This window comes from Eptatretus burgeri, chromosome 5 (assembly GCF_056783735.1).
Source record: "Eptatretus burgeri isolate ZD-2024b chromosome 5, Ebu_testis_v1, whole genome shotgun sequence".
Lineage (NCBI taxonomy): Eukaryota > Metazoa > Chordata > Myxini > Myxiniformes > Myxinidae > Eptatretus > Eptatretus burgeri.
Window position 1 is genome coordinate 91,043,040 of NC_140965.1, and position 27,927 is coordinate 91,070,966.

At 47.2% G+C, this 27,927-nt stretch overlaps 1 protein-coding gene across 1 annotated transcript; it reads right to left on the reverse strand.

The window, feature by feature from the left end:
- Positions 1 to 27,840, reverse strand: LOC147026936 (uncharacterized). The gene is made up of 2 exons (XM_085882837.1): positions 27,760 to 27,840; positions 1 to 2,674 (listed from the first exon to the last, which is right to left on the reverse strand). The coding sequence occupies exon 2, from the start codon at positions 763 to 765 to the stop codon at positions 1 to 3; it is 765 nt and encodes a 254-aa protein (XP_085738963.1). The 5' UTR covers positions 766 to 2,674; positions 27,760 to 27,840.
- Positions 27,841 to 27,927: the final 87 nt, after the last annotated feature.

Here is a 27,927-nt window from a genome sequence, read left to right on the forward strand (position 1 = left end):
CTACAGCTGTACCATGTCCGCTGCAACGGCGAGAAGCACCAGACTTGTCATAACCCTCTGCCTCAGCATGACTTCCACAAGTTTCAAAAACAGGGAGTAATTGACCTTCACAACTATCATCGAAATCTGAACTCTGAGAATGGTTCTGCAAATTAATTTTAAAACTTCACTTTCGCACTGGTTCACCTGACAAGCATTCGGCTCTTCCTCCTTTGGTCCATCTGCGCCTCTTAAAGCACGTTCCACTTTTTCAAATTGGGCAATTCTCTCTCCAGAGTCCACATAAGCAAGCTCACCCTCAATCGTCCCGAGATCAACCACCTGTTTGGTACTTGGCATGTCAATATCACTGTCACTCTCCTCTACTTCATGTCCTGTAAATGGTTCAAACATTGGCTCCGCCAAATCTGCTCGACTCTGTTCTGCAACATCTCCAATGTCAAAGTGCAGCAAGTCCAGTTTAACTTCACCATTGGCTTTGTACGAGTCAGTCAGTCGAAGCATGGTCTCAAAAGAGCCATCAACGTCACCTTTGAGATTAACAGAAACTTTTGGTTCTACCGCCTCTCCCTTGATGGTATTGTCCCAAGTGTTCAGCCGCTCCTGGAACATCTCATCCATCCTTTCCCCAGTCAATTGTGGCTCCCACAAGCCTTTATCAACTAACATCCGCTTTTGTTCTGTCACATGGGTTTCCAACCCTTGCACCAAACCGTTGACCTGGTGTTTACAAAATTCCAATTCCTCCTTCCGCCGTTGCACCATGGTGTCCACCTAAGCGAGATAGCCCTCCAGGCCCTTGCCCACTTCGTCAACTGTCTGCTTTGTTGACACAATTTCATCTTTCAACTTTTCTCCCATTCCTTTAGCAGTTTTCGTCATTTCTTCGTGTCTCACCTTACATTCCTCCTTTGCAGTTCCCAATTCCCCTTTGTTTCCTTCCTGTCCTTTGTTTTATTCCTTCATTCCCTGTCCGAGTCTATCTACTTATCATCTAACCGCTGTTATTTTGTTTGTCACTTCCTCCTGACTCATCTCCATCATGGTCCAAACACCTTCCACATTCTCTTTCACCCCGTTCATTTCCTCTCGTACCATCTTGATCTCCTCTGCCATCCTATAGTCCATCCTTTGCATATCACCCTTTACCTCCACCAGCCCGATGTCCAGGCTTTGCTGCCCCCACCTTTACCTTTTCCAGCTCTGCCTTCAGGTCCCCTTGACCCGCCTTCATTTCCTCCCCGATTCCCTTGCCCATCACTCGTATATCACTCCTCAGTGTTTGTATATGCTCAGCCAGTTTTTGCATATTCCCATCCATTTTTCCTTGTAAATTCCCGTCCATTTTTTACATATACTCGTTCATATCACCCCTCAGTTGGTCCATCATCACTTTCATCGTTTCCAACATCCGATTCATCTCAAATGGGTTTGGCGAGACCAATCTGCTACTATTGTGTGTGCATCCCAGGGGAATCGCTATGTCCTCCAGGAGAGGAATTTTGTAGTCGGAGCTCCCGCTCAGGACGGGGGAAACTCTTACCCTATGCTTATCAACCAGCTCCACCCTCGGCTCGCTTGCTTTGTCCTTATTACCTTCCCACCGAAACGCCACCTTGTGCACGTACACCATTTCCCACGCACGTTCAATAGCCTCAGAAAAAAATATATTTCCCTTAAATTTCCAAGCATTCTTTTCTCCCAACACCAATTAACAAAACAATTTGTCCCTCGGTCCAACAACCCCCTCTCCCTCGATGGTAGAGAGGTGATCGTTTAAAAATTTAGATTCCCATTTTTTTTAAGCTCAGCTCGCTCCGACACCAAATGTCGTGGTCCCGATGGATTCAGAAATCCCACCCTTGATCAACAAATGTCGATCAGGGTTCGAATTGCACTACCTGACATCAATTATCATGATCAACAATTTTGTGTCCCCTGTGAAATGTTTGTTCAGAGTTCGAATCCTGCACCTCTGAGAGAGTCAAGGGGGTTCATATCCCTCTCCTGATCAACAATTGTCACAGCCATGGCGGTTAGTTAATCCCCCCCCCCCCGACCCAATTGTCATGGACGGGCGGTTAACACCGACCAGGCCGGATCGCCGAGCAGTTTTCCTTAGAAGCGAACACGTGATCCTCGGAGATTATGGTGCGCGGGGAGGGGAATGAGTGGCAAATATACATACACGACGGAAGCACAGCACAATGTGTTTATACTCTAACCCACGACAAATGGACAACACAAGCAACTTAAAATAAACATGGGGGTTTAATAAAAAAATAAATCAAATATTTACAATGGCAATAATTCAAAGTGTAATAATAAAACGTGAGGTAAATTAAAGCCTAAAGTCGAGGCACCTCTACACACAGACTTCAATGCAGACAAGGGGAAAACAAAATAAAAGAAAATCCTCCCTTTATTCTGGCACTTAGCTTTGTCCAGAGATGATTTTTTATGAACTTGGTGATTGAACCGCGGCACCCTGGATGGGAAATCGCACCCAAAATGGCACCAAGCCGCTCTCTGCGGTCACATACATGAGGTAACGTGTGAGGCAGTATTCAATGCCAGGGCTCACCAACCGCCGTGCAGCTTCTTCTCATGAACGAATATGCCGAATGTTCCTCTCTTACACCAGGTCTGCTCACAACAGCCGCCCACCTTCCTCCTTGAACACACAACGGGATAACGCTGAGTTCGCGGAGAGGCACGCTACTCTTCCTCTCTTTCTCAAAATCGTACAACTTCGCGACTCAGCCAAACAGGAATGGTTAGCGCCTGGCCCAGCACACTGCAAATTTACCAGCAAAAACACGAGAATTGCACAGCCATTTTGGCGTGCCGAGAAGAGAGCAAAAAAGAGATTCTCTTTGTCGATCGTGTCCTCCCACACTGTCCTACCACAACTGTCCTCCTCGTTCTCCTGCTCCAAACCTCACCTTCCTTCTACCGGCTCTCTGTCTGACGTCATGCCAATTAATCATTCACTCCAGGGGCATGGTTTCGCCAGCCGTCGCCCCTGGAGGCAGGGCATTCTGCCTGCTTGGACGTGCAGCTCGGTTGTCATTGTTTTAAGAACACAATTATTTTATTGCTGGCAGGTAAATGCAAAAAAGTAGGAAAATGTCACATGGGGCAATTACATACTGGGAGAAATTGGCCGAAATCCCTATCTAATTAACACAGCACCCCCCCCCCCCCCCATGTGATGACAAGTAACACTTAAGCTCAGTTTCTCTACTTAACTTACATCGAGATGTCTCCTACACGGCCACGGACCAAGAAACTCAATACAATCCTAACTTTGCTTTGAAATTCCTCCATCTAGCCCCACAACCGTAACAATATATTGAAACGAAGAAAGGAAAATGAAAGAAGAAAGTGGATAGGATTGTGTAGAAGAAATAGAAATACGATACCCAGGAATTCACCCAGGGCTAAAGGTAAAGCAAGACACTCATTCTATCTGAGCAAGGGCTTACAAAAGTCTGGTTAAGACTTAAGAACAATACGAAACAAATAGCACAAAACAACCAACTCATTTACGTGAACTATTGCACTGGATAAAATAGCAACACATTGACGAATGCCACATACATACACACACACACACACACACACACACACACACACACACACACACACACACACACACACACACACCAGGACGAATCCTGTTCGGAAAACTCCACAGTTGGTGTGGTGGGACGGAGGAGCTCAACTTCCACCGTGCACACGCTGAGAGCCCGAATCTCTCAAGGATGTTGCCAACATGGGCACAAGAAGCCAATGCCTATAAGGTGGTGACTGCATGTGGTATCTTCGGCCAAGCAATTCAATCTAATCAATCTGCCTTTTTACAGGACAGCCATTAAATGAAACCATCCTGAGCAAGCAGGATTAGCCAGAGACCAAGTCAGGTTTATACATGTGTTGGAAAATAAAATGGAATGTATATACAGAGAGCACAAATACCCAAATTACCCTGAAACGACACTCGTGCCCATGGAACGGATCATGTATGTGCGGTCAAACTCAGCGAGATAACTGGTACCCGCATTCGGTTGACAGGGATGGAGAAACAAGATGCCCTCACACTCCCTGACCTGGTGCGACCTGCAAGAAGGACGCACCAGATTCTGGACAGACTGGTGCATCCTTCTTGCAGGTTATACTAGTGGAAGGCCCACGGCTCCTGGAGGGTGTGGAGTTCCTCCCGGGACCGTGGTGGATGGTCTCCTGGGGCACCTCTATTCTTTATTCTTGATGCTTAGTCACCAGATACCAACCATTGCTCTTTTTCTTGTTGTGTAAGTTGTGATGCTGCAATTTGCTTGATAAATATGTCACCACAAGCTTACGACAAAATGAGCGGAGAAGGTATGTGCAATTTATGGTCTGCAGTGCCCTCTTGCGTTAAACATTGGGCATAACAAGTGTACGGAAGAATTTTAAAACGGATTTGGGGAGAATAAATGGTTCAAACAGATTCCTACAAAATGTCGAAGGAAAAAATATATACATACGAGGATCATCCCAAAAGTTGTCACACCATCTCCACAGTACACGTCATACCAGAAACAAATTTTTTACCAGAGACAACAAAATAAGGTTAGGGACTTCAACTTTAAAAAATTTTCAAAACCGTACCCTGAACATGTTTGTGCATTGTGTTTTTTGCTATTTACTTTCATGAATAACAGAGTTATTGAGAACATAAAGTATCTTCCTGTATTAATATATTGAATATATTGAATACTAATATTGAGTTACGTATTAAGATCATGAAACTTACCTTTAATAATAATGATGATATACTTGATCCAATAATATGATGGCAATGTTGATGATGGTGGCAATAAAGATGAGATGATGATGATGATGATGATGATGATGATGATGGTGGCAATAAAGATGAGATGATGATGATGGTGGCAATAAAGATGATGATGATGATGATGATGATGATGATGATGATGATGGTGGCAATAAAGATGAGATGATGATGATGGTGCCAATAAAGATGATGATGATGATGATGATGATGATGATGATGATGATGATGGTGGCAATAAAGATGAGATGATGATGATGGTGGCAATAAAGATGATGATGATGATGATGATGATGATGATGGTGGCAATAAAGATGATGATGATGATGATGATGATGATGGTGGCAATAAAGATGATGATGATGATTATGATGGTGATGATTATGATGATGGCGATGATGATGGCGATGATGATGATGATGGCAATAAAGATGATGATGATGCTGATGGTGGCAATAAAGATGATGATGATGATGGTGGCAATAAAGATGATGATGATGATGATGATGATGGTGGCAATAAAGATGATGATGATGATGGTGGCAATAAAGATGATGATGATGATGGCGATGATGATGATGATGATGATGGTGATGATGATGATGCTGATGATGATGATGGCGATGCTGATGATGATGATGGCGATGATGATGGTGATGATGATAATGATGATGGTGATGATGATGATGATGGCGATGATGATGATGGCGATGATGATGATGGCAATGATGATGGCGATGATGATGATGATGGCGATGATGATGATGATGATGATGATGATGATGATGATGATGATTGCGATGATGATGATGATGATGATGATGATGATGATGATGATGATGATGATGGTGATGATGATGATGATGATGATGATGATGGCGATGATGATGATGGCGATGATGATGATCTTCGAGGGTTTCAGGGTGTTATTCTGTTGATGGTCCATATTAATTAGGTGAATAAATTTGTGGAAAATAGTTCATCAACCTGCGATTATTCGAGCGCATTGACCACAATCCACCATTCTTGCCTCAATAAATTCATCACAATGGAGTGAATCCATGAAGGGTCTTGGTAAAAATGGCCGCCGTAGTCAGATCCATGAATGGCAAAGCCCTCCTGCACTTCAATTTTAATATAATAATGATTTTCAAGACAGCTTTAAGTCACTTATACACTGTAATAAGAAAACGTTGAGTCGCAATTTAGGAGTTGGAGGCTTTATTGATCAGAACATAGCTATTATGGCAGCCTCTTCTTCACCATGTGACACGTGCCGCAGCATCTAATCCTATATATCGATATATTGCATGGTTCCTGGAAGCATTATGAAGACGATTTGTGTTCTCATCTTCAAGTATATAATTCAATTAAAATCGAGGTTTAAAGAAGTTTAGAGGCGCATAAATAAATAAATTCAAGGTTTTACCACCATTTTCCCCAATGTCTACCATACCGCCCATTCTAATGCATTACATTATTTATTCATGCCTGTTGTTTGTGTCATTTATAATGTCCTTAAAAACAGTAAGTTTCCAGTTTGGAATGATTTTCAATTTTGTTTCACTGACAGGGAGATAGATAGAGTAAAAAATTATCTCCCTCCTCTCTGCACATGTGCAATCGGGACAAATTCTGAGCCGAGGTATGGCAAAATGACAGACGTCTTCCAATTCATGTTCCGATTCATGTTCAAAATATAACATGAAATTTAAATCAGTTTTTCCTCAATCATAAACTGACAATCATAAACTGATAAGACAGACGGGCGGACGGACGGACATGAACCAATTGCTTTACCCAGCTTTTCAGTTCGCGCGCATGGGGTAATAAATTTGCTTGGGCAAGTTGTCAAAAGAGGATCAAGTAAAACTGAAAAAGACGGCCCAGACAGCATTTGCTTGACTACCACGATAACATTGTTTAAATGGAAACCGCCATGTTGTTAAGCGCTGCTGAGCTCTCCTTCCATTGGAGTACTTCCGTGAGCGCTTTTAGTCAAACAAGTCACTTTGCAAGTGATAGCATGATGTCGCTTACTAACGGAACACACCCCTGATCCATTGCTGGCAACAGAACACACCCCTGTTTTAAGACCCTTTGGATCCTTTGGAACCCAAGGACCCCTTAAGACCCTCAAGAACCTTAAGACCCTGAAGACCCTTTCAAATCCTAAAACCCTTTAAAACCTCCAAGGCCCTGAAGACCCTTTCGAGCCATAAGACCCCTAAGACTGCCCAGACCCTTTAGTTGCAAGTCATTGCCCCATCTCCGCATAGGGTGTGGGAGTGGAGGGGGTTGCCCATAACCTGACCCTTGGTACTGCCAACACAAATGCAAAATTTTGTGGACATCAGACCAGCCGGTGTTTTTTCGATGATTTTCAGATGTACATACATACATACATACATACATACACACAAACATACACACACATACATACATACATTCAAACATACATACATACACACATACATACATCTACTATACTAAAAAAATAGAATATGTTTGTATGTTTGTGTGTTTGTTTGTTTGTTTTTTTTGTTCGTCCTTTATAGGCGGCTGAACTGTTGGATGGAATGAGATGAAACTTGGCATGAGTGATCCTTGGGAGATGAGAACGGACATGGGGGGATCAAGTTCAAGGTCAAAGGTCACGGAGTCAAGGGGTCAATCAAGGTCACCGGGTGACTTCAATTTCTCAATTCCCATCCGATCGAGCCGGAACCAACGCCATTCGACAGATAATCAAAATTAAATGACACAGTTGATTGACAACATTCACTTCCGACTTCCGGTTTTCGAGTTATGACATCATAAATTGACTAAAACGTCAATTTTTCATGTTTGTTTGTCCTTTATAGATGGCCAAACCGTTGGATAGAATGAGATGAAACTTGGCATATGTGATCCTTGGGAACGGACATAAGGGGATCAAGGTCAAGGTCAAGGTCACAGGTCAAGGTCAAGGTCACCGGATAACGTCAATTTCTCAATTTCATCCGATCGAGACGGGACCAACGCCATTCAACAGAAAACTGTACCCGCCCATGGGCGGGTACTTTGTTAGTACATACTGTACATACATACATACATGCTCACATACTGTACATACATACATTCACACATACATACATACACATTCTGTACAGACATACATACACACACACACACACATACATACATACATACATACATACATACATACATACATACACACATACTGTTCATACATACATACACACATACACACATACATACTGTACATACATACATACATAGATACATACACATACATACATACACACATACTGTACATGCATACACACATGTGGAGAGATTGTATATTTCCCAAGCTGAGAATAGCCATTTGTTATCAGAATTACTTTTTAAAAATCAAAAGTAACTGAAAGAGCCAAAAGCATTTATCATAGAATACTCTTAACAGCTGCAGTTCTTGGCTGTGTTAAAGCCAAAGCATGTAGTCTCTTTCTTTTTGACACGGCTGAGCATCTGGCTTTTTATTGCCCTTGTAAAAACCTTGAGCCAAGAGAAGCCCGATCATAAATAAACCTTGAGCCAAAGGAAACTCGGTCATAAACAAGCCTTGAGCCGAAGGAAGCCCGATCGTAAATCAGTGCCATTTGACACAGCAGAACAGCTGCTTCCACTTTCAAAAGAGTAAAATAAGGAAAGGAATGTAAAGGCTCTTAAGAAGTAAGCCGTCTTCCTGACGCCCTGGCCGGATAATGACCAAACCAGATGGCTTTTAGAGCCCAAAGGGAGGAAACTAGCACCAAGCTTTTTCACCTTGGAGGAAATTGATCTTTGGGAAACAAAGTCTCAATAGAAAACAGTGATGGGAGCTGGGCCAATCAGGAAACCAGATGGTCCCACAAGGGGCAGGGCAAATTGTATATAAGGCAAGCCACAGTGCCAAGCTAGCAGAGTTAGATTGAGCTGGACCACTGTGGGTATTCTGTGTCTCTCTATATCTCTCCATGTATACATGTTTGGTGTGAATTTAAGCTCTTCTCTACCAAGACCATACGTGTGGACAGCGCTCGATCTCATTCAGCACGGACACCGTGGTCTCAACATTTGGCATAGTCGGCAGGATAAGACGGACCAAGGAGGAAAGCGAGACTGCCCTGGTGAGACAAAGGAGGACAGAAGCCAGCCGGCTTAAAGATAAGGTAAGAAGAACTGCCTCTTTTCTCGCACCAGGGCATGAAAGTTCGCTGCTCTTTGTGATCTGTCCTTATCTTAAAAGAACAAGGGGGAGAAGGAGCTTTTTTACACATCAAAAGGGGGTATCCCCGGGAAGGTTAAGGGTCCATTGTGAGGTTGAGGGAAACCCAGGAAGGGGCAACCCAAGAACACCTCGGGGACAGGGTCCAAACGGGAGATTCCGTTGGCAGATTGAGGGTGCAGGAGGTGTGCCAGGGAGTGTGAGGGTCCGTGGAAAGGTGTGAAAGACGCCTGACCCAGCCAGAGATCACCCCCAGGCGGGAAATACTGTCCCGACCGAAGAAATACTCTAGGAAGGACCAAGGGAAATGGGGAATAAGTTTGTGAAACCAAAGTCGGATAAAAATGCACCTCCCACGAATACCTTGGCGGGAATGATGTATGAAAAATATGGAGTTAAGTCATGTACTCAATTGGCATTGTGGTATAAGTGGACAAAACAGGACACTTACACATTCCCGAGATGGGGTTCCTTAAGAGCAGAAATTATAGATAACTTGTCATGCCGATTAGAACAACGGACAAGTGATAAGTTATAACCAGAGCCAGACCTTGAAGCTTGCAAATTATGGGAGGAAGAGGTCCTCCAAGTCAGTGAAGTGGCTAGAAATTTGGTAAAACGGAAACTGTTGGAATTAGAAACACAGGTTAAAGGATTGCCACAGCAAGGGATTGAGATTACTCCCGCCCCTGTAACTGCCTCTGAAATGGTGGTACAAGGGCGGGAAGCTCAGGGAAGTAATGCAAGTGATCCATCTGCATATGTTAATAACACACCAAGTTTGTATCCGAACCTGGAAGGTACAGGGCTGATGGCCACAGCCTCTGCCTTCCCGGTTCAAGAAGTAATTCCGGAGGTGCCAGGATTACTGCCAGCTCAGTCAGTGTACCGACCGTTTAAATAAATCGAATTAAGATCAATGAAGGAAAGAGTGTTAGATCTGGGAAGAAATGCAGGAGCAATAAAGGAATTAATAATGCAGTGGGTTGAGGCACACCGCTGCACGCATAACGACATTGGGGTGTTATGTCAAGCCGTGTTGTCTCCATATGTGTGGAAGAAAGCTGGGGAAGGTGCTGAATGGACAGCGGATGAACCAGCAGGATGCACCGACGCAGATCGGCAAAATAAGCGACGGCGCCTGTATGATGAGATTGAAACAGCATTGCGACCGCTAGCACTAGATTGGGATAAGATTTATGAAACAAAGCAATGTCAAGGGGAACGGGCATCAGAATTCATGGATAGATTAATGCAGACACTCTTACAATTTAGGGGTTTTCAAGTTGAGGGATACATGCCGCAGCAAACACTGACAAACTTCATAATGGAAGGGCTCAGGCCTCAAATTAGGAAGCAATTAAAGTATGTACTGTTAGGTTGGCAGGGCAAAGGAGCAAGTGAGATTTGTATCGCGGCTGATAAATGTTTGGACCGAGAGGAAGAAAGGGAGAACGCAAAGACAAAAATTAAAGACGAAGTGTTGCAGATGGTGTTGTTAGACAAAGCAGCAGAGAAAAGAAATGATAAGGATTGGAGAAAGTGGGAATTGGAGGAAGATGACACAGACTCGGAAGAGGATGTGGTCAGACAATGGGGACGACTAAGGAGAGTTCTGCAAAGACCCCCACCAGCAGCACAGGATGAACGGCCCAAGAAAGGGACTAGAAGAAACAAAAGTTGGACACAAGCGCCACCACAGACCCGCTCAAGAACTGCAGCAGGCCAAAGGCAGGTACAACCAACAGCGCCGCAAGGATGTTTCCAGTGCGGACAACCAGGACATTGGAAAAGGGATTGCCCCCAAAGAAGACGATCGCAGTTCCAGCAGGAAGGAGGATCAAACCAACCGCAGGATGTTAGGTCATATTGACAGACCGCGGGTGGCTTTGTGGTGCAAGGAGCGATGCTGACATTAACATCAACAGAAGAGCCGACCTACATTCTGGATGTCTCAGGTAAGAAACTTTCATTTTTAGTTGACACGGGAGCCACTCACTCTACTATTGCAGCCAAAGAGCTGCCAGGGGTTGAAAAATCCAATGCTAATGTACAAGTAGTAGGGTTAGGGGGTAAGATATAGACATTAAGTGTAACAACACAATTACCAGTAAGATGTGGACCTTTGCAGGAAAAACACGCTTTCCTTCTCACAACCACAACACCGGTGAATCTGTTAGGCAGAGACTTATTGTGTAAGTTGGGATGTACGATAGCATGCACAAACAAAGGGGTTTTTGTTGATATTCCCCAGGATAAAACACATTCAGCAATGATGATTTTGATGACACCGCACCCAGTTGTCTGTTGGTGGAGGCTGCCAAGACAGCCGATTAGTGATGTTTTGATATGTTTAAATGCAATCTTAGCCGAAAGTGGGGAAATGCAAATGTGGCTAGACAATGCACAAGTAATGACACACACCTACTATGATCCCCCACATTGTACAATCTATTATGATGCAAATGGAAATGATGTTGAATTTGCAGAGAAAATTGCTCCGTGTCTGGAAACACACAATGATTTACTGATTTGCCGTTTAATTATTCGTAAGGAAGGTGTTGCAATGGAGGTTAAGCTCATGGGAGAACAAAGGCAATTGGCAAAATACCCGCCGGGAGTGACCTCGCATGTGACAATAACTACGGCAAGGGGGTATCACCCGAAGGATTTGGGTTTTATGGTTTATCGCCTGCAGGGGGCAGTTGTGACCTGCACAACAACAGTGTTGCATTGGCAAGTGCATAAGCTAGCGAATGATGAAGGGTGGATTTGTGATTTTAAGGAACAGATGTTACAAGGATTGGTGGAGGAGGTTAACCTACCACCTAAGCGCGAGATCATGATGGAAATGGCAAATTAAACAGGAAACAGAAAGTTTGATAGAAAGAATCCCACAAGAACTGTGGACCCGACATGACAATGATGTGGGCCGTATCATTGGGGCAACGCCCCTCATGGTTAAACTCAAATATGGAATGCCTTGGCCGAATGTGCGTAAATACCCTCTCCGAAAAGAGGCTGAGGCCGGGATAGCACCAGTAATTGAATCTTTGAAGGAACAAGGTATAATTGTAGAAGTTTCAAGCCCATGTAACACGCCTATACTGCGAGTGAAAAAGCCACAGAAGAATAAGTGGAGATTTGTCCAGGACTTATGGGAAGTAAATGAGGTGATTCAAAGTATCCACCCCATGGTACCCAGTGCAGAGGGGTTGATAACGTCTATACCTGCAAGCTCCACCCATTTTACTGTCATTGATTTATGTTCTGCGTTTTTCTCCGTACAAATTGATAAGGAATCACAGTTTTTATTTGCCTTCACATACAAGGGCCGTCAATACACATGGACGGTGTTGCCACAGTGGTTCGCTGATAGTCCCACATTGTTTTCACGTGCTTTGCATAAAGATTTAGAAGATATCGTCCTCGAGGGTAAATCAGTGCTGCTACAATATGTGGATGACTTGCTAATTTGCTCCCCAAACAAAGCAGCGTGTGAAACAGATATGTTGCAGCTGCTCCAGGCATTGGCCAGGAAAGGCCACAAGGTAAATAAAGACAAGCTGCAATTAGTGCAGGAAAGGGTTAAGTATCTGGGACACCACATTTCACACGGAAAGAGGGAATTGGACAAGGGGAGGATAACTTCAATTGCGGAAGTGCTCCGCCCTCGCACAAAGAAAGAGATGATGCGATTCCTCGGTATGGCAACCTACTGTAGACAGTGGGTCGTCGATTATGCAATCCTGACTAAGGAACTGTATGTTGTCGTGGGCAAAAACCAGCCCAATGTAATCGAGTGGACTGAGAAGATGGGGGAATGTTTTACCCAACTAAAAACAGCACTCTCGACGGCACCAGCCTTGGGCCTACCAGACTATGAGAAACCATTTTTTCTTTATTCTCACGAAACTAAAGGATTTGCGCAGGCTGTGCTGACACAATCCCACGGCGACAGCCAGCGACCAATTGCATATTTCAGCTGAAGGCTGGACCCAGTCGAACGCGGCCTACCCCTTTGTTTGCAAGCAGTGGCCACAGCCAGCTACGCAGTTAAGCGCACGACAGAGATCGTAATGGGCCACCCTCTTACTCTAAAGGTACCTCACTGTGTTGCGGCTTTATTAACCCAAAAGCAAACACAACATTTAACCAACACGCGCCTGATGCAGTAGGAGACGACTCTCCTACACCAGCCGAACCTGCAGGTTGAGAGATGCAATGTTCTTAATCCTGCTTCTTTGTTGCCAACGGAAGAAGACGGCGATCCTCATGATTGCACAGAGACAATACAAGAAGTATCCACCATGCGCCCAGATCTAAAGGATCAACCCTTAGAACACCCGGACCTCACCTTGTTTGTCGATGGTTCGGCCTATCGAGGCCAAGATGGCTCGGGGCATGCAGGATACGCCGTGTGCACCGACAGTGAAGTTATTGAAGCGATACGCCTGCCTTCACATTTTTCTGCCCAGCAGGCAGAGTTGTGTGCCCTTATAAGGGCATGTGAATTATCTGCCGATATCTCGGTAAATATATGCACTGACTCTAATTATGCTTTTGGTGTAGTACATGACAAAGGTGCGATATGGAAAATGCGAGGGTTTCTCACCTCTGCTGGAACACCCATAAAAAATTGTGAGTTCGTTTCTGAGCTGTTAAAAAGTATTTCGGCGCCAGCGGAAGTTGCGGTTATTAAATGCCGCGCACACCAGAAACTGACTACGGATATAGACAAAGGAAATGACAAGGCGGATAAAGCTGCAAAGGAGGCGGCTGGCCTGCCTATCCCTTCAGTAATGCCAGCGCGACTACCAACGGAACAAATTAAGCTGCATCAGTATAGCTTGTCAGATATTATTGCAATTCAAACTGCAGCATCGCTAAATGATCGTAACAAATGGCAAGTTGCAGGAGGAACAGCAGGTGAAGACGGACTATGGTCAAACAAAGGGAAGGTCATAGCGTCTACTGAGATCCTACCATGGCTTGCACGCATGGCCCATCTGAATGGACATGTGTGCAAGAGAGGGACTGTGAGACAGGTACAAGAATCCTGGTATGCACCAGGGATTGGGAAAATACCAGAAGGGGTTTGTAAAAGCTGCCAGGTATGTCAACAGCATAACCAACAGAAAGATGGAAAAACAAGAGTGCTGGGAGCCCATCCAGCCCCTTGGGGACCGTTTGTGCACCTACAAATAGATTTCATAAAAATGCCTCCATCATGCGGGTTCAACAATGTTTTGGTAGTGGTAGACATGTTCACCAAGTGGGTAGAGGCATACCCATGTGCAAAGGCTAATGCCACTACCGTGGTAAAGCACCTGCTAAAAAAACCTTTTCTGCCGATTTGGCATCCCTTATAAGGTGTCCCACGATCAGGGGGGACACTTTACGGGGGAAGTGACACAGGCAGCATGCAAAGCACTGGGAATTAAACAAGCATTTCATTGTGTTTACCACCCACAGTCAGCAGGTGCTGTAGAACGGCAGAACGGAATCTTAAAGAACAAATTGGCAAAAATAATAACGGAAACGGGGTTAAAATGGTCAGATGCATTACCCTTGGCACTAATGAGCATGCAATCAACAGTAAACCGGAAAACAGGGTTATCCCCTCATGAAATACTAATGGGAAGGCCAATGCGGCTGCCCGTGACTGCCCCCACAAACATGGATAAGCTAAATATTACAATGATGGATGAGAACTTGCTGACATTTTGTAAACAGCTCTGCAGGATCGCAAGGGCGATACACACAAGGGTAAAAGAGGCCCTACCCGAACCAGTGGAAGAGCCGTACCACACCTTCCAGCCAGGAGACTACGTACTGATAAAACACTTCACAAGGAAAACAGCCTTGGAGCCTCGGTGGAAAGGACCATTTCAGGTACTGCTGACCACTCCGACTGCGGTAAAGTGCGAAAGTAAGACAGCCTGGATACACGCCACACACTGTAAGCTTGCAATACCACCAGAGACAGGGACAACATGAACAACACCTATCTTACCACAAATCTTTGTGCACTAGTTTGCATATGGGTAATTCGCAATGCCGACTGTAAACGTGATGACAAAGGAATCACTAATAATGTAAGAACTACAATAATGGGAAAAGGGAGTAAGGGATTAGATCAGGGAGACGTAAGGGGTGGTGAAAGAAAGAGACGAGAAATAACCCTACATAAATAATTGACCAACCATCCACTTAACACCTACTTGGCACTATCCCTACAGTACGCTAGGACAATGAACAAAAGGGAATGTTGGGTATGCTCCCACCTCCCACACTCCTCAAAACACGGATTACCCTTGTATGCAGTTCCACTCCAGGGGGAGGACATGTGTGGGTACTTAGTCCGTAGGCAAGATAGGCCAATTTTAACTAAAGTAGAGAAGACACCAGCATCAGTGAAAGAAAGAATAGCGTAAATAAAGAGTAACTGGGAAGAGGGGGGATACAATTGTACGAGCTTTGAGCATTGGTATTACCCTAAGTACAGAACTATTGAGCGGAAAGTCGTGATACAGGGCCGGGTGAGAGCAATAAAAATAACAAACCTTGACGGATTGAAGAAGGGGGAAGGATTAGAAAAATACCCTCCACACTTTCAACTCATGCACAAACAAATTGGACTAATTTGCCTCGTTAGAAGACAGGGCAGCGGACCCTACTTAGGAGAATCAACACGTCAACATTATGCTAGACATGGTAATGAGGCGGTCACCATTGAAGGACGAATAAATGGGACAACCATACCTGTAAATATGGAAGAAAATAACCTCGTTGAACCACAGGCACCCCTGAATGGTACATATTTTGTGTGTGGATATAAGGCGTACTCATGGTTACTGGTGGGATGGACAGGGTCGTGCTATTTGGGATTTGTACTACCCCGGATTCGGATCACTGACCAATCGCCATTTATGCCACAGGCCAGATCGAAAAGAGCCATTTAAGAAGTGGAAGTTTTTCATGATTGCATTCCCCTTTTATGGAGCTGTCAAAAGTGCAAGGGAAATTATCAATTTGGCAGAATCATTGGAGAAACTAGCTAACACCACTAGCGAAGGATTCAACAAAACAAGTGCCGAGCTGGTAGCTATACGGACAACCGTTATGCAAAACCGTATCGCCCTGGATATGCTACTGGCAGAAAAGGGAGGGACTTGTTCGGTCATAGGGGCAGAGTGCTGCACATACATCCCAGATAATTCAGAAGAAATCGACAATTTGGCGAACAAAATAAAGGCCGAAGGTGAAAAATATCATAACTTTAACAAGGGATGGTCAATGGGATCTTGGTTGATGGGAATATTTGGCAGTTGGGGAGCCTGGATAATCCATTGGTTGTTCATCGGGCTCATGATCTTCATAGCTGTGATCGTTGTCATCGGTTGTATTAAAAGTCTAATCAGGGAGTGCATGAGACGATGTTCCTCTGCAGCAAAGAAGACAACAAAAACGAAGACGGACCTGGGAAGGCCTGCTGTGATTGCCGTGGTCGAGCCGCTGCCAGCACCACCACCGTCTCTACCCTCCCCGATAATTCGCTTCTCTCTCTCTCCCCAACCCATAGAACCTGAAATATACTGTGAACTTGATGGGACTGTTCACCCACTGCTCAATCTCACATTGGATGAGTGTCTCGAATTGCTTGCGCCAATGGAGGGCATGGGAAGAAATACTATATAACCACTGCCTTGTTGGCAAATATTGGGATTTTGTACTTTCTTATTTTACTCTGGAATTTTGTACTTTCTTATTTTACTCTGGGATTTTGTACTTTCTTATTTTACTCTGGGATTTTGTACTTTCTTATTTTACTCTGGGATTCTGTACTTTCTTATTTTACTCTGGGATTTTGTACTCTGGCTTGCAGTTAGCCAAATATATTCTTACTTGTCGTTCATAAAGAACAATAGCTAGCCAAAAATATTCTTACTTGTTGTTCGTAACAAACCCTTGTTAGTTATATATGTACATATATATATATATATATATATATATATATATATATATATATATATATATATATATATATATATATCCTTTTGTGCATAAAGTAACTTTGTGAGAGCCGCTTTTGGAAAGTAACTTTGCTTCCTCAGGACCTATGCCTCAGTCATAATCGTTGAAATGTATCCACTATTCTACAGAGGGGTGGGGTGTTAGTGGGACGGTTCGGGGGGTAGAGAGGGGGCTTTTCTATAAGGTTAGAAGGTGCAGAAGGAGCCTCCGTGATGTCCTGGGCCACTTGGAGCTGACCATAAGAGTGGACCACCTGTAGAAAACAATCCTGCCTGCCGTCCTACCAATCCATGGATGCTCCATCTCTCAAATTTATTATGTAACTGTTTGTTTCTTTTATACAAATGTTCCAAAGTAACAAGAGGAGCGATTGTGGAGAGATTGTATATCTCCCAAGCTTCGAATAGCCATTTGTTACAGAATTACTTTTTAAAAATCAAAAGTAAAAGAAAGAGCCAAAAGCATTCATCATCGAGTACTCTTAACAGCTGCAGTTCTTGGCTGTGTTAAAAGCCAAAGCATGTAGTCTCTTTCTTTGTGACATGGCTGAGCATCTGGCTTTTTATTGCCCTTGTAAAAACCTTGAGCCAAGAGAAACCCAATCGTAAATAAGCCTGTAAACCTTGAGCGCAGAGAAGCCCGATCGTAAATAAACCTTGAGCCAAGGGAAACTCGGTCATAAACAAGCCTTGAGCCGAAGGAAGCCCGATCGTAAATCAGTGCTATTTGACACAGCACAACAGCTGCTTCCACTTTCCAAAGAGTAGAATAAGGAAAGGAATGTAAAGGCTCTTAAGAAGTAAGCCGTCTTCCTGACGCCCTGGCCGGATAATGACCAAACCAGATGGCTTTTAGAGCCCAAAGGGAGGAAACCAGCACCAGGCTTTTTTACCTTGGAGGAAATTGATCTTTGGGAAACAAAGTCTCAATAGAAAACAGTGATCAGGATGACAGGCTGGGCCAATCAGGAAACCAGATGGTCCCACAAGGAGCAGGGCAAATTGTATATAATGCAAGCAAGAGTGCCAAGCTAGCAGAGTTAGATTGAGCTGGACTACTGTGGGTATTCTGTGTCTCTCTATATCTCTCCATGTATACATGTTCGGTGTGAATTAAAGCTCTTCTCTACCAAGACCATACGTGCGGACAGCGCTCGATCTCAATCAGCACGGACACTGTGGTCACAACACAAACATATACACATACACACATACATACACACATACATACACACATACATACATACATACATACATACATACATACATACACACCGAGTCTTCTCGGCACCCTAACCGAGTCATCCACCAAGGTTTGTCCAAACTCGTCGACAAATACACATTTGAGATATACATACATACACACACACATACATACACCAGCGAGGTGCCTGTGCTATGCTGAATGCCTGGTGTTGGCTTCATGATTAGGGTGGTGGGCTTGGGATCTGAGGGCCCTGAGTTCAAATCCCGCTCAGCTGTTGAATAAATACCATGTGGGGTTAACTCGACCTGTAATCATTCTTAGGTCAGCAAAATGAGTGCCAGCTTGCTGGTACATTGTGTTGGAGTGGCCACCTGTCCAGGGTTGTGCCCAATAGCAAAGGAGACTGCTTAGACAGCACCAACGCTCTGCACAGAGTATGGTCCAACTGGTATGGATGGATGGATGTGTTATGCTACATTTGTAAAAAAAACATTCGCACCAATAAATTCCACATTCCCGTGACACCTTCGATTGAACGTCAGACATGGACAACCGGTTTGTGGAGGACTTGGGCAAAAACTTGCTTTAAACTCAATTAGAGAATATTGTACTTTACGGTACTTCTACATATCGACGGTCTCCTGTGCCAGTGCGCATGCGCAGCCTGAGCTGGAGCCAGGGATGTTGTGGGTGTTTCAACCTGTTCAATACTTGTTTGATTATTGTCGTTCCACGCTAATAAAGTGGTCGAACAAATTGAACTCTGTTCTTATTTATAATCAAGCAACTTGATGCAGTCGAGTAAAGATCGTCAGTGCTGAGGAGGACACGACTGGGTGAAAACGGACCACGAGAACGTCGACAGTGAGTTTGGATTTCTCAGGTACTGTACCCAATCTTCGCCCCCAGGACACTGTACACACGTGTACATCACCGAAAGTAGAACGTTTACTCCAGAATAACTGTTCCTATGGCGCCGGTGGAAGCAGAGTGCCCGATCGAGGGTTGTGACTATATGGCTACACACGCAGAGGCGGCAGTGGTGGCCGCCATGTTGAGTATACACGCCACTGTGCACGTCGCCGCCCCCAGGGCGGCGAGCTCGAATGCCAAGATGGAGAAACTCAAGTGTCCCTCCATAGCACTGGCCGGAACGGGCGAGGCCTGGTCGTACTTCATAACCCGCTGGGGCGAATACAAAACAGGTACTAAGCTTGTCGGACCTGACATAGCCACGCAGCTACTGGATTGCTGTGAGGAGGAGCTGAGAAAGGACCTCACTCGCGCGGCGGGTAGGAGCCTCGTGGGCAGCGATGAAGAAGACGTCCTCACCGCCATGAAGGTGCTCGCCGTCCGGACGGAGAACACGATGGTAGCTCAAGTCGCCCTGTCTAACATGCGGCAGGGACACGAGGAGCCCGTCCGGTCGTTCCACGCCCGCATCAAGGGGCAAGCGGACACGTGCAAGTATGAAATGAAGTGCACCAAGGCGGGGTGCGGTCAGGTCAACGACTTCACGGAAGAGATATTGCGCAACGTGGTTGCCCGTGGCATCGCGGACCAAGCAATACAACTTGACCTACTCGGTGAGAAGAACCAGGACATACCATTAAAGGACATGATAGAGTATATCGAGGCCAAAGAGTCTGGAAAACGCTCGGCATCGCGCCTGCTTGACACTCAGATCACGGACACGATCAGTAGTTCGTATCAGCGGGGAAAGCGACAGGACGTCCGCGCCAGAGTAGGAGCCAGGCCGGAAAAACGTAAGGCCAAGCCCGAAGGAGTATGCATCTACTGCGGCGAGGTGGGCCACGGCAAAACGCCCCAATGGCGCGCCAGACGCGCCGAGTGCCCCGGATACGGTAAAAAGTGCCGGAAGTGTGACCGCCAGAATCACCTCGACAAGGCGTGCCTGGGCGGCCGATCGGCAAGACCCCCATCTAAGGAGACCGACGGGATGTACGACGAGCAGGCGGCAGCCTTCGTCGAGCTATGCACGGTCACCATGGCCAGCACAGAGGACGAAATGCGCGCGCTTCCCCTCGCTCACCACCTGTACGATGATATGTGCGATAAGTGGATGAAACGCATATCCGACCCGCAGCCATACGTCAACCTCACTCTCACCAACAAGCGCGAGGATTACAAAGCGCTGGGTTTTAACCTCCTGAAACACACCCGCGCGGTAACCCTACCCGCTATGGCAGACACGGGGTGCCAGAGCTGCCTGATCAGCATTAAAGTCGTCCAACAAATGGGCCTGAGTACCGAGGACCTCATACCTGTATCCATGACCATGAAGGCCGCAAACAACAAAGGAATTCGTATCCTCGGAGCCGTGGTAGTCAGATTCGCCGGTAACAGTGACGACGCTCGGAGATTGGAGACGCGCCAATCGCGTACGTGACGGACTCTTCAGACCGCATATTCCTCTCCCGCGCGGCCTGCATGGACCTGGGAATGATCTCGGACAGATTCCCGACACTCGGAGAGGTGAATCTGACGACCTCGGAATTGTGCGACTGCCCGCGACGCGCGGAGCCGCCGACCAAGCCGACCGCACCCCCCATGCCAGCGACCGAGGCCAACAGAGAGGCACTACAGTCACATTTACTCAGGATGTATGCTCAGAGCACATTAAACACGTGCCCACACCAGCAACTACCGAGAATGACCGGCCCGCCACTACGTCTTATGCTCAGTGAGAACGCGACACCGGTTGCCCATCACACTCCCATCTCCGTGGCCATACATTGGCAAGATGAGGTAAAAGCAGGCCTCGACCAGGACGTTCGGCTCGGCGTGTTGGAGGAAGTACCCGTCGGCACGCCGGTGACATGGTGTCACCGCATGGTAATTTGCGCGAAAAAGAATGGCAAGCCGCGACGCACCGTTGACTTTCAGGCCTTGAACAAGCATGCGTTCCGCGAGACCCACCACACCCAATCCCCGTTCCACCAGGCGAGACGCGTACCTAACGGGAAGCGCAAGACAGTATTCGACGCATGGAACGGTTACCATAGCGTCCGCCTACACGAGGACGACCGCCACAAGACGACCTTCATCACTCCATGGGGGCGCTACCGGTACCTATCTGCCCCACAAGGGTATATGGCATCGGGGGACGGTTACTCACGACGATACGATGAGATCGTCGCGGACATTGGTAACAAGACCAAGTGCGTAGATGACACGCTACTATGGTCAGACACGATTGAGGGGAGCTACTTCCAGGCGGTCCAATGGCTGGATATATGCGGCCGGAATGGAATCATCCTCAACCTGGAGAAGTTTGTCTTCAGCGCACCCACGGTGGACTTCGCGGGCTTCACCATCACCATGACCGACGTGCGACCGTGCAGCCGCTACCTGAAAGCAATCCACGATTTCCCACAACCGCGTAACATCACCGACGTCAGATCGTGGTTCGGGCTTGTCAACTAGGTGGCATACGCCTTTAGTATGGCCGAACGAATGCAGCCATTCCGGAAGCTCCTGAAAAGTGGAGAACGCTTCCAGTGGTCCATGGAGTTAGAGGACATATTCCGCGAGTCGAAAGACGTGATCGTACAAGAAATCGAACACGGTGTCCGCATATTTGACAAAACTAAGCCAACATGCATCGCCACGGACTGGTCGAAGGAGGGAATCGGATTCTGGTTGCTTCAAAAGCACTGCCGATGCGTGCCAGTTAGACCATTCTGCTGCACTGATGGATGGAAAATAACCCTGGTCGGCAGCAGATTTACACACACACGGCAGAATCCAGATACGCGCCCATAGAGGGCGAGGCTCTCACAGTCGCGGACGCCTTGGACAAGGCGCGCTACTTCGTACTGGGCTGCGAGAAGCTGATCGTTGCGGTAGACCACAAACCACTGCTGAAACTCCTTTCGGACAGAGCACTTGACGACATACCCAACCCCCGCCTCAGGAACCTCAAGGAGAAGACCCTGCGTTATCGCTTCCGCATCATACATATCCCGGGCATGAAGAACAAGGCGGCAGATGCCATGTCGCGCAGGCCGGTTGGCACCACGCGACCTCCACTCATGAACCTTCCAGATGACAATGCCACCATAGCGACCCACCTCCAACCAAGCACGCACACCGACGTCCTGTCCCTCCTATGCCAAACTGAGCCGGAGTATGACGACGACGTCGAGGAGGACAACCTGGCATGGTGTGCCGCGGGCCTCGAATCATTGCGATCAGTAACATGGGATCGCGTCAGGGAAGCCACCAGCAGCGATGGCGATATGCACATATTGGAGGGAATGACAATGAACGGCATCCCCGACTCAAAAATCGAGATGCCAGAGACAATTCGCGACTATCACCAGTACCGCGAGAACATTACATCGACAGATGGAGTGATCCTATACAAGGACCGAGTAGTCATACCACCCTCACTCCGCGGCGATGTGCTGAGCGCTCTACACGCTGCCCACCAGGGCGTATCAATGATGACCGCCCGCGCAGAATCCTCTGTATTCTGGCCAGGCATGTCGGCCGACTTCAGCGCCACTCGGAAAAACTGCGAACACTGCCACCGGATGGCACCATCACAGCCTGGAGCGCCACCAACTCCACCTATTCCGGTCGTTTACCCCTTTCAGGCAGTGTGCTCGGACTTCTTTGTACACAGGGGTGCACACTACCTTGTGACGGTGGACAGATACTCGAACTGGCCGATCATCTCAAAGTCGACGGGTGGCGCCGCCGGACTCATAAACCACTTACGTCGCGCCTTCGTGACGTACGGGACACCAGAAGAGCTCGCGTCGGATGGGGGACCGGAGTTCACCTCCACCGAGACCAGGTCATTCCTGCACAGATGGGGCATACACCACCGCTTGTCATCGGTGGCCTTCCCTCACGGCAACTGTCGCGCGGAGATTGGAGTTAAGACAATGAAACGACTTCTCACGGATAACACCAGCCCGCAGGGAGAACTTGACACTGACGCTGTGCAGAGAGCGATACTACAATATCGTAACACGCCTGACCCTGACACGAAGATCTCCCCGGCAATGTGTGTCTTCGGCCGCCCGATACGCGATTTCATCCCAATTATCCCCGGGAAGTACAGACCGCATGACACTTGGCATGAGACCCTGAAAGCGAGGGAGGAGGCCCTCCGCAAACGTCATATCCGCACAGCCGACACCTGGGCAGAACACACCAAACGCCTTCCGCCACTTGCTGTAGGGGACCTAGTCCGCGTACAGAACCAGACAGGATTCCACCCAAAAAAATGGGACAAGACAGGCAGTATCGTGGAGGTACGCCAACACGACCAATACGTGATCAAGATCGATGGCTCGGGCAGAGTCACACTTCGGAACAGGAAATTCCTGCGCAAGTTTAGCCCAGTTCGCAATGACCAGCTGCCACCCCGGTCTATCTATGATGATCTAGCAACCCGCATCACTGTACCTGCACCCGTTGTAACACCGCAACTGCCTGACCTCGACAGCGAACCCGTGACATCTGCGACGCCAACGGGGCCCACGCCGGCACTGAGGTCAGTATGCACACCCCGGCGCAAGACGACACCCGTTTCAGACACGCCAGCAGCACCAGGACGAGGCACACCGAGGCGCGCGATCCTTCAGACGCCACCATTGGCCCCTGAAACCCCGAGAGCCCCATCCCCACTGGGGCCCGATGTGACACCACCAGCACCAGCAATAGGTCAACGCCGATCCACCAGAGCGACCAGCGTGCCTGCCTGGCACAAGGACTACTCCATGGAATAGTCACACGATGGGCAATATAAACTTTTGTTCATTCATTAAACTTAATATTTTCTCAGCCTTTATCGATTAACATAATAAAGACTCGGAGGGAGATAGAGAACATTGTACTTTACGGTACTTCTACATATCGACGGTCCCCTGTGCCAGTGCGCATGCGCAGCCTGAGCCGGAGCCAGGGATGTTGTGGGTGTTTCAACCTGTTCAATACTTGTTTGATTATTGTCGTTCCACGCTAATAAAGTGGTCGAACAAATTGAACTCTGTTCTTATTTATCAATCTCCCTCTATTATTATTCCAAACAGTATCATTCCAATCACAAATTAATCCTGTACCATTAATATAACAAAATACAAACGTTTGTGAGGTCAATGAATATGGACGCCGTTCTCACGTGACACCCAATATAGATGGATGGATCTGCCACCAAGAAAGGGAGGGCACAAAACACTTCATATGAATCAAAAATTAAAATCATAATTACATTGAGACGTTTATTTTTTTTTTAAAAACCCCCACCAAACTTAGAATGGATCAAGGTGGGGGGGGTCATTCGGGTGGAAACTCAAAATCACAAATATTGAGATATTATCAAACCAACGAATAATTCTGCCAAACCCATGATTGTGTTTACTTCCGGATCCGGAGCAGCTTTGTATGGGTCGACAGTCCAAATCATAATTGTATTGAGGTACTTATGAAACCTCTCACTCACCGTAGGACATCCTATGGGACCCCAAATCGTTCCCCAGAAGGTTTGGTGGGACGAGCCCTAAAACTGACGGAGTAGATCAGGGACAGACACACGGACAGACACTCCTGCTTTCTAATGTACATACATACAATTGCCTTATTTAATATAGCAGGATGGGATGAATCAAAATCGCATGTCACGGTGTCCCATCGTGTGTCGTACACAAAACGGAACAACACCCAGTGGAGGACATTCCTCCACCAGGCTGAACAGTTTACATTTTGTATCCCACTGATAGACGGATCTGGATCCAGACCGACAACAAAATCGAATCGGCTTCTTCTCGTCACCCTAACCGAGTCATCCACTGAGGTTTGTCCAAACTCGTCCACAACTTTTTGAGATATTTAATAATCTCACATCACTCACCATGAGGTTTTCTACCAAGTACAGAGTGTTAATACTCGTCAGCACACTCAGCGTGGGATTGTCAATCCAAAAATCTGAAACAAGATTCTTATGGTGGTGGTGGTCGTGGTGGTGGTGGTCGTGGTGGTGGTGGTCATATGGCAGCTTAGCTGCAGGGGTAGCTATCATTTCTTGAAGCGCGACTGTGTCGCTGATGCAGTGCCCTTCTGCCAGTACACACACTGGAACTGGTACTCATTTCGCCAACCTCGGAAGGATGACAGGCTGAGTCAACCCCCTGGTGTATTCATTCAGCGGCTGATGGGGCTTGAACTCAGAACCCTGGGATCCCAAGCCACCACCCTAACTACTTCAGGACCCTAGGATCCCAAGCCACCACCCTAACCACTTCAGGACCCTAGGATCCCAAGCAACCACTCTAACCACTTCAGGACCCTAGGATCCCAAGCCACCAGCCTAACCACTTCAGGACCCGAGGATCCCAAACCACCACCTCTCTCCCCTCTCTGAGATATTATCAGATTCCATGAGATCCACCGAATGTCACAGGATATTGATCCGTGTGGCCACTGAGCCAACACCAGGCTACAAAATGCTTATAATGATGCTTTTCTCGCCCAAACGCATCCAATTTCACCTCATAACGATGTTCAGCATCGTTACTAAGATTTACCAAATTATTATTATTATTCTTTCGTTTGGAGCCTGCGACTGATTATCTGTTTCGTTGGAATGCTTGCATGAGTGCTTAAGCCGCTTGGCGAGCGCTCTACAAGCTGATTGGTAATGCAAACACACCCCTGGTGTTATTTAACTGCGTGACAAGGGCTTCAACTCAAGACTCCATCTTCTATCATCTATCTATAATTCCAGCAATGTGTGTGTGTGTGTGTGTGTGTGTGTGTGTGTGTGTGTGTGTGTGTGTGTGTGTGTGTGTGTGTGTGTGTGTGTGTGTGTGTGTGTCTGCAACCGCCGTTTCTCGACAACCGCTGGTCCGATCTGATTGAAACCTGCCAGGAATATTGCTGGGGACCCGCGGATGTGTCTTTTCAAGGTTTGATATCAATCGGACAAGTGGTTCCAAAGTTACGGCCATTTATCTGTCAACCAATGACAAGACACGGTGCTATGACATCACGAATGACGTCACAATTAATGTTTTTTTTTTTTGCACGGTTTACGTCACAATTATTCTTCTTCTTTGTTTGGTATGACGTCACAATCGACGCTGGGGACCTGAGTGTGTGCCTTTTCAAGGTTTGATATCGTTCTTCATCCATTTCAGCTGTTTCCCAAGTGTTTCCCAAGGTTTGAAAGCTGTTTTTTTCCAAGGTTTGAATTGTTCAAATTATTAATTAATCCCAAGGTTTGAATTTTCCCAAGGGAAACAGCTGTTTCCCAAGGGTCTGAAAGCTGTTTTTTCCCAAGGTTTGAATTAATTGTTGTGCTTGGTCGACATTTGTGAATACATTTACAGAGAGAGGGCGAGAGAGGAGGGGCGAGAGAGGGGCGAGAGAGGGGGCGAGAGAGGGGGGCGAGAGAGGGGGCGAGAGAGGGGCGAGAGAGGGGTGAGAGAGAGAGGGGCGAGAGAGAGGGGCGAGAGAAGGGGGCGAGAGAGGGGGGCGAGAGAGGGGGGCGAGAGAAGGGGGCGAGAGAAGGGGGCGAGAGAAGGGGGCGAGAGAAGGGGGCGAGAGAAGGGGGCGAGAGAAGGGGGGCGAGAGAAGGGGGGTCGAGAGAGGGAGGGCGAGAGAGGAGGGCGAGAGAGGGCGAGAGAGAGCGAGAGAGGAGGGGTGAGAGAGAGGGGGCGTCACACTTCAAGAGAGGGGAGAGAGGAGGAGGCGAGAGAGGGGGCGAGAGAGAGGGGCGAGAGAGAGGGGGCGAGAGAGAGGGGGCGAGAGAGAGGGGCGAGAGAGAGGGGGCGAGAGAGGGGGCGAGAGAGAGGGGCGAGAGAGAGGGGGCGAGAGAGAGGGGGCGAGAGAGAGGGGCGAGAGAGAGAGGGGCGAGAGAGAGAGGGGCGAGAGAGAGAGAGGGGCGAGAGAGAGAGGGGCGAGAGAGAGAGAGGGGCGAGAGAGAGAGAGAGGGGCGAGAGAGAGAGGGGCGAGAGAGAGGGGCGAGAGAGAGGAGGCGTCAGAATTCAAGAGAGGGGAGAGGGAGAGGTGAGAGAGGAGGGGCGAGAGAGGATGGGCGAGACTAGGGGGGAGAGAGAGGAGCGAGAGAGAGGGGTGGCACAATTCTTCTTCTTCTTCGTTTGATATGACGTCACAATTGACCCAAGTTATGGCCATTTATGATACGGTTGGTCCGATCTAATTGAAAAAATGCCCCAATCCAGTCATCGTTTACGAGAGCGAAGGAGCAAAGCTGCACATACTGGCCCGCACCTACGGGCCCGCACTAGTATCTTAAACCAGCCATCGTTCTAACCATGAAAATTAAGACTCGAATATCTGAACCAGCCACGTTAACCGTTAGTCGAACACCAGACTTGTTTTCTCGGGAATTTAACGACATTTGGGCGGATTAAACAACAAAAATTACCAACGGAATCACAGCCAGCAGTGGCGTTCCTTTTGTTGCTGAGGTGTTGTTTTCACCTCGCGAAGATGGCGGCGGCCGTCGCTAACCGGAAGTAACCTAAAGTTGCGTCTCCCCATATCACTGAGATATCGAACAGATGATTGATAAATGTGACTTCGATCGACCCGA

What these genes read in the sequence shown, in the direction of transcription:
- LOC147026936 (XM_085882837.1), bottom strand. Translation starts at nt 765, where the DNA reads ATGGTGCAACGGCGGAAGGAGGAATTGGAATTTTGTAAACACCAGGTC.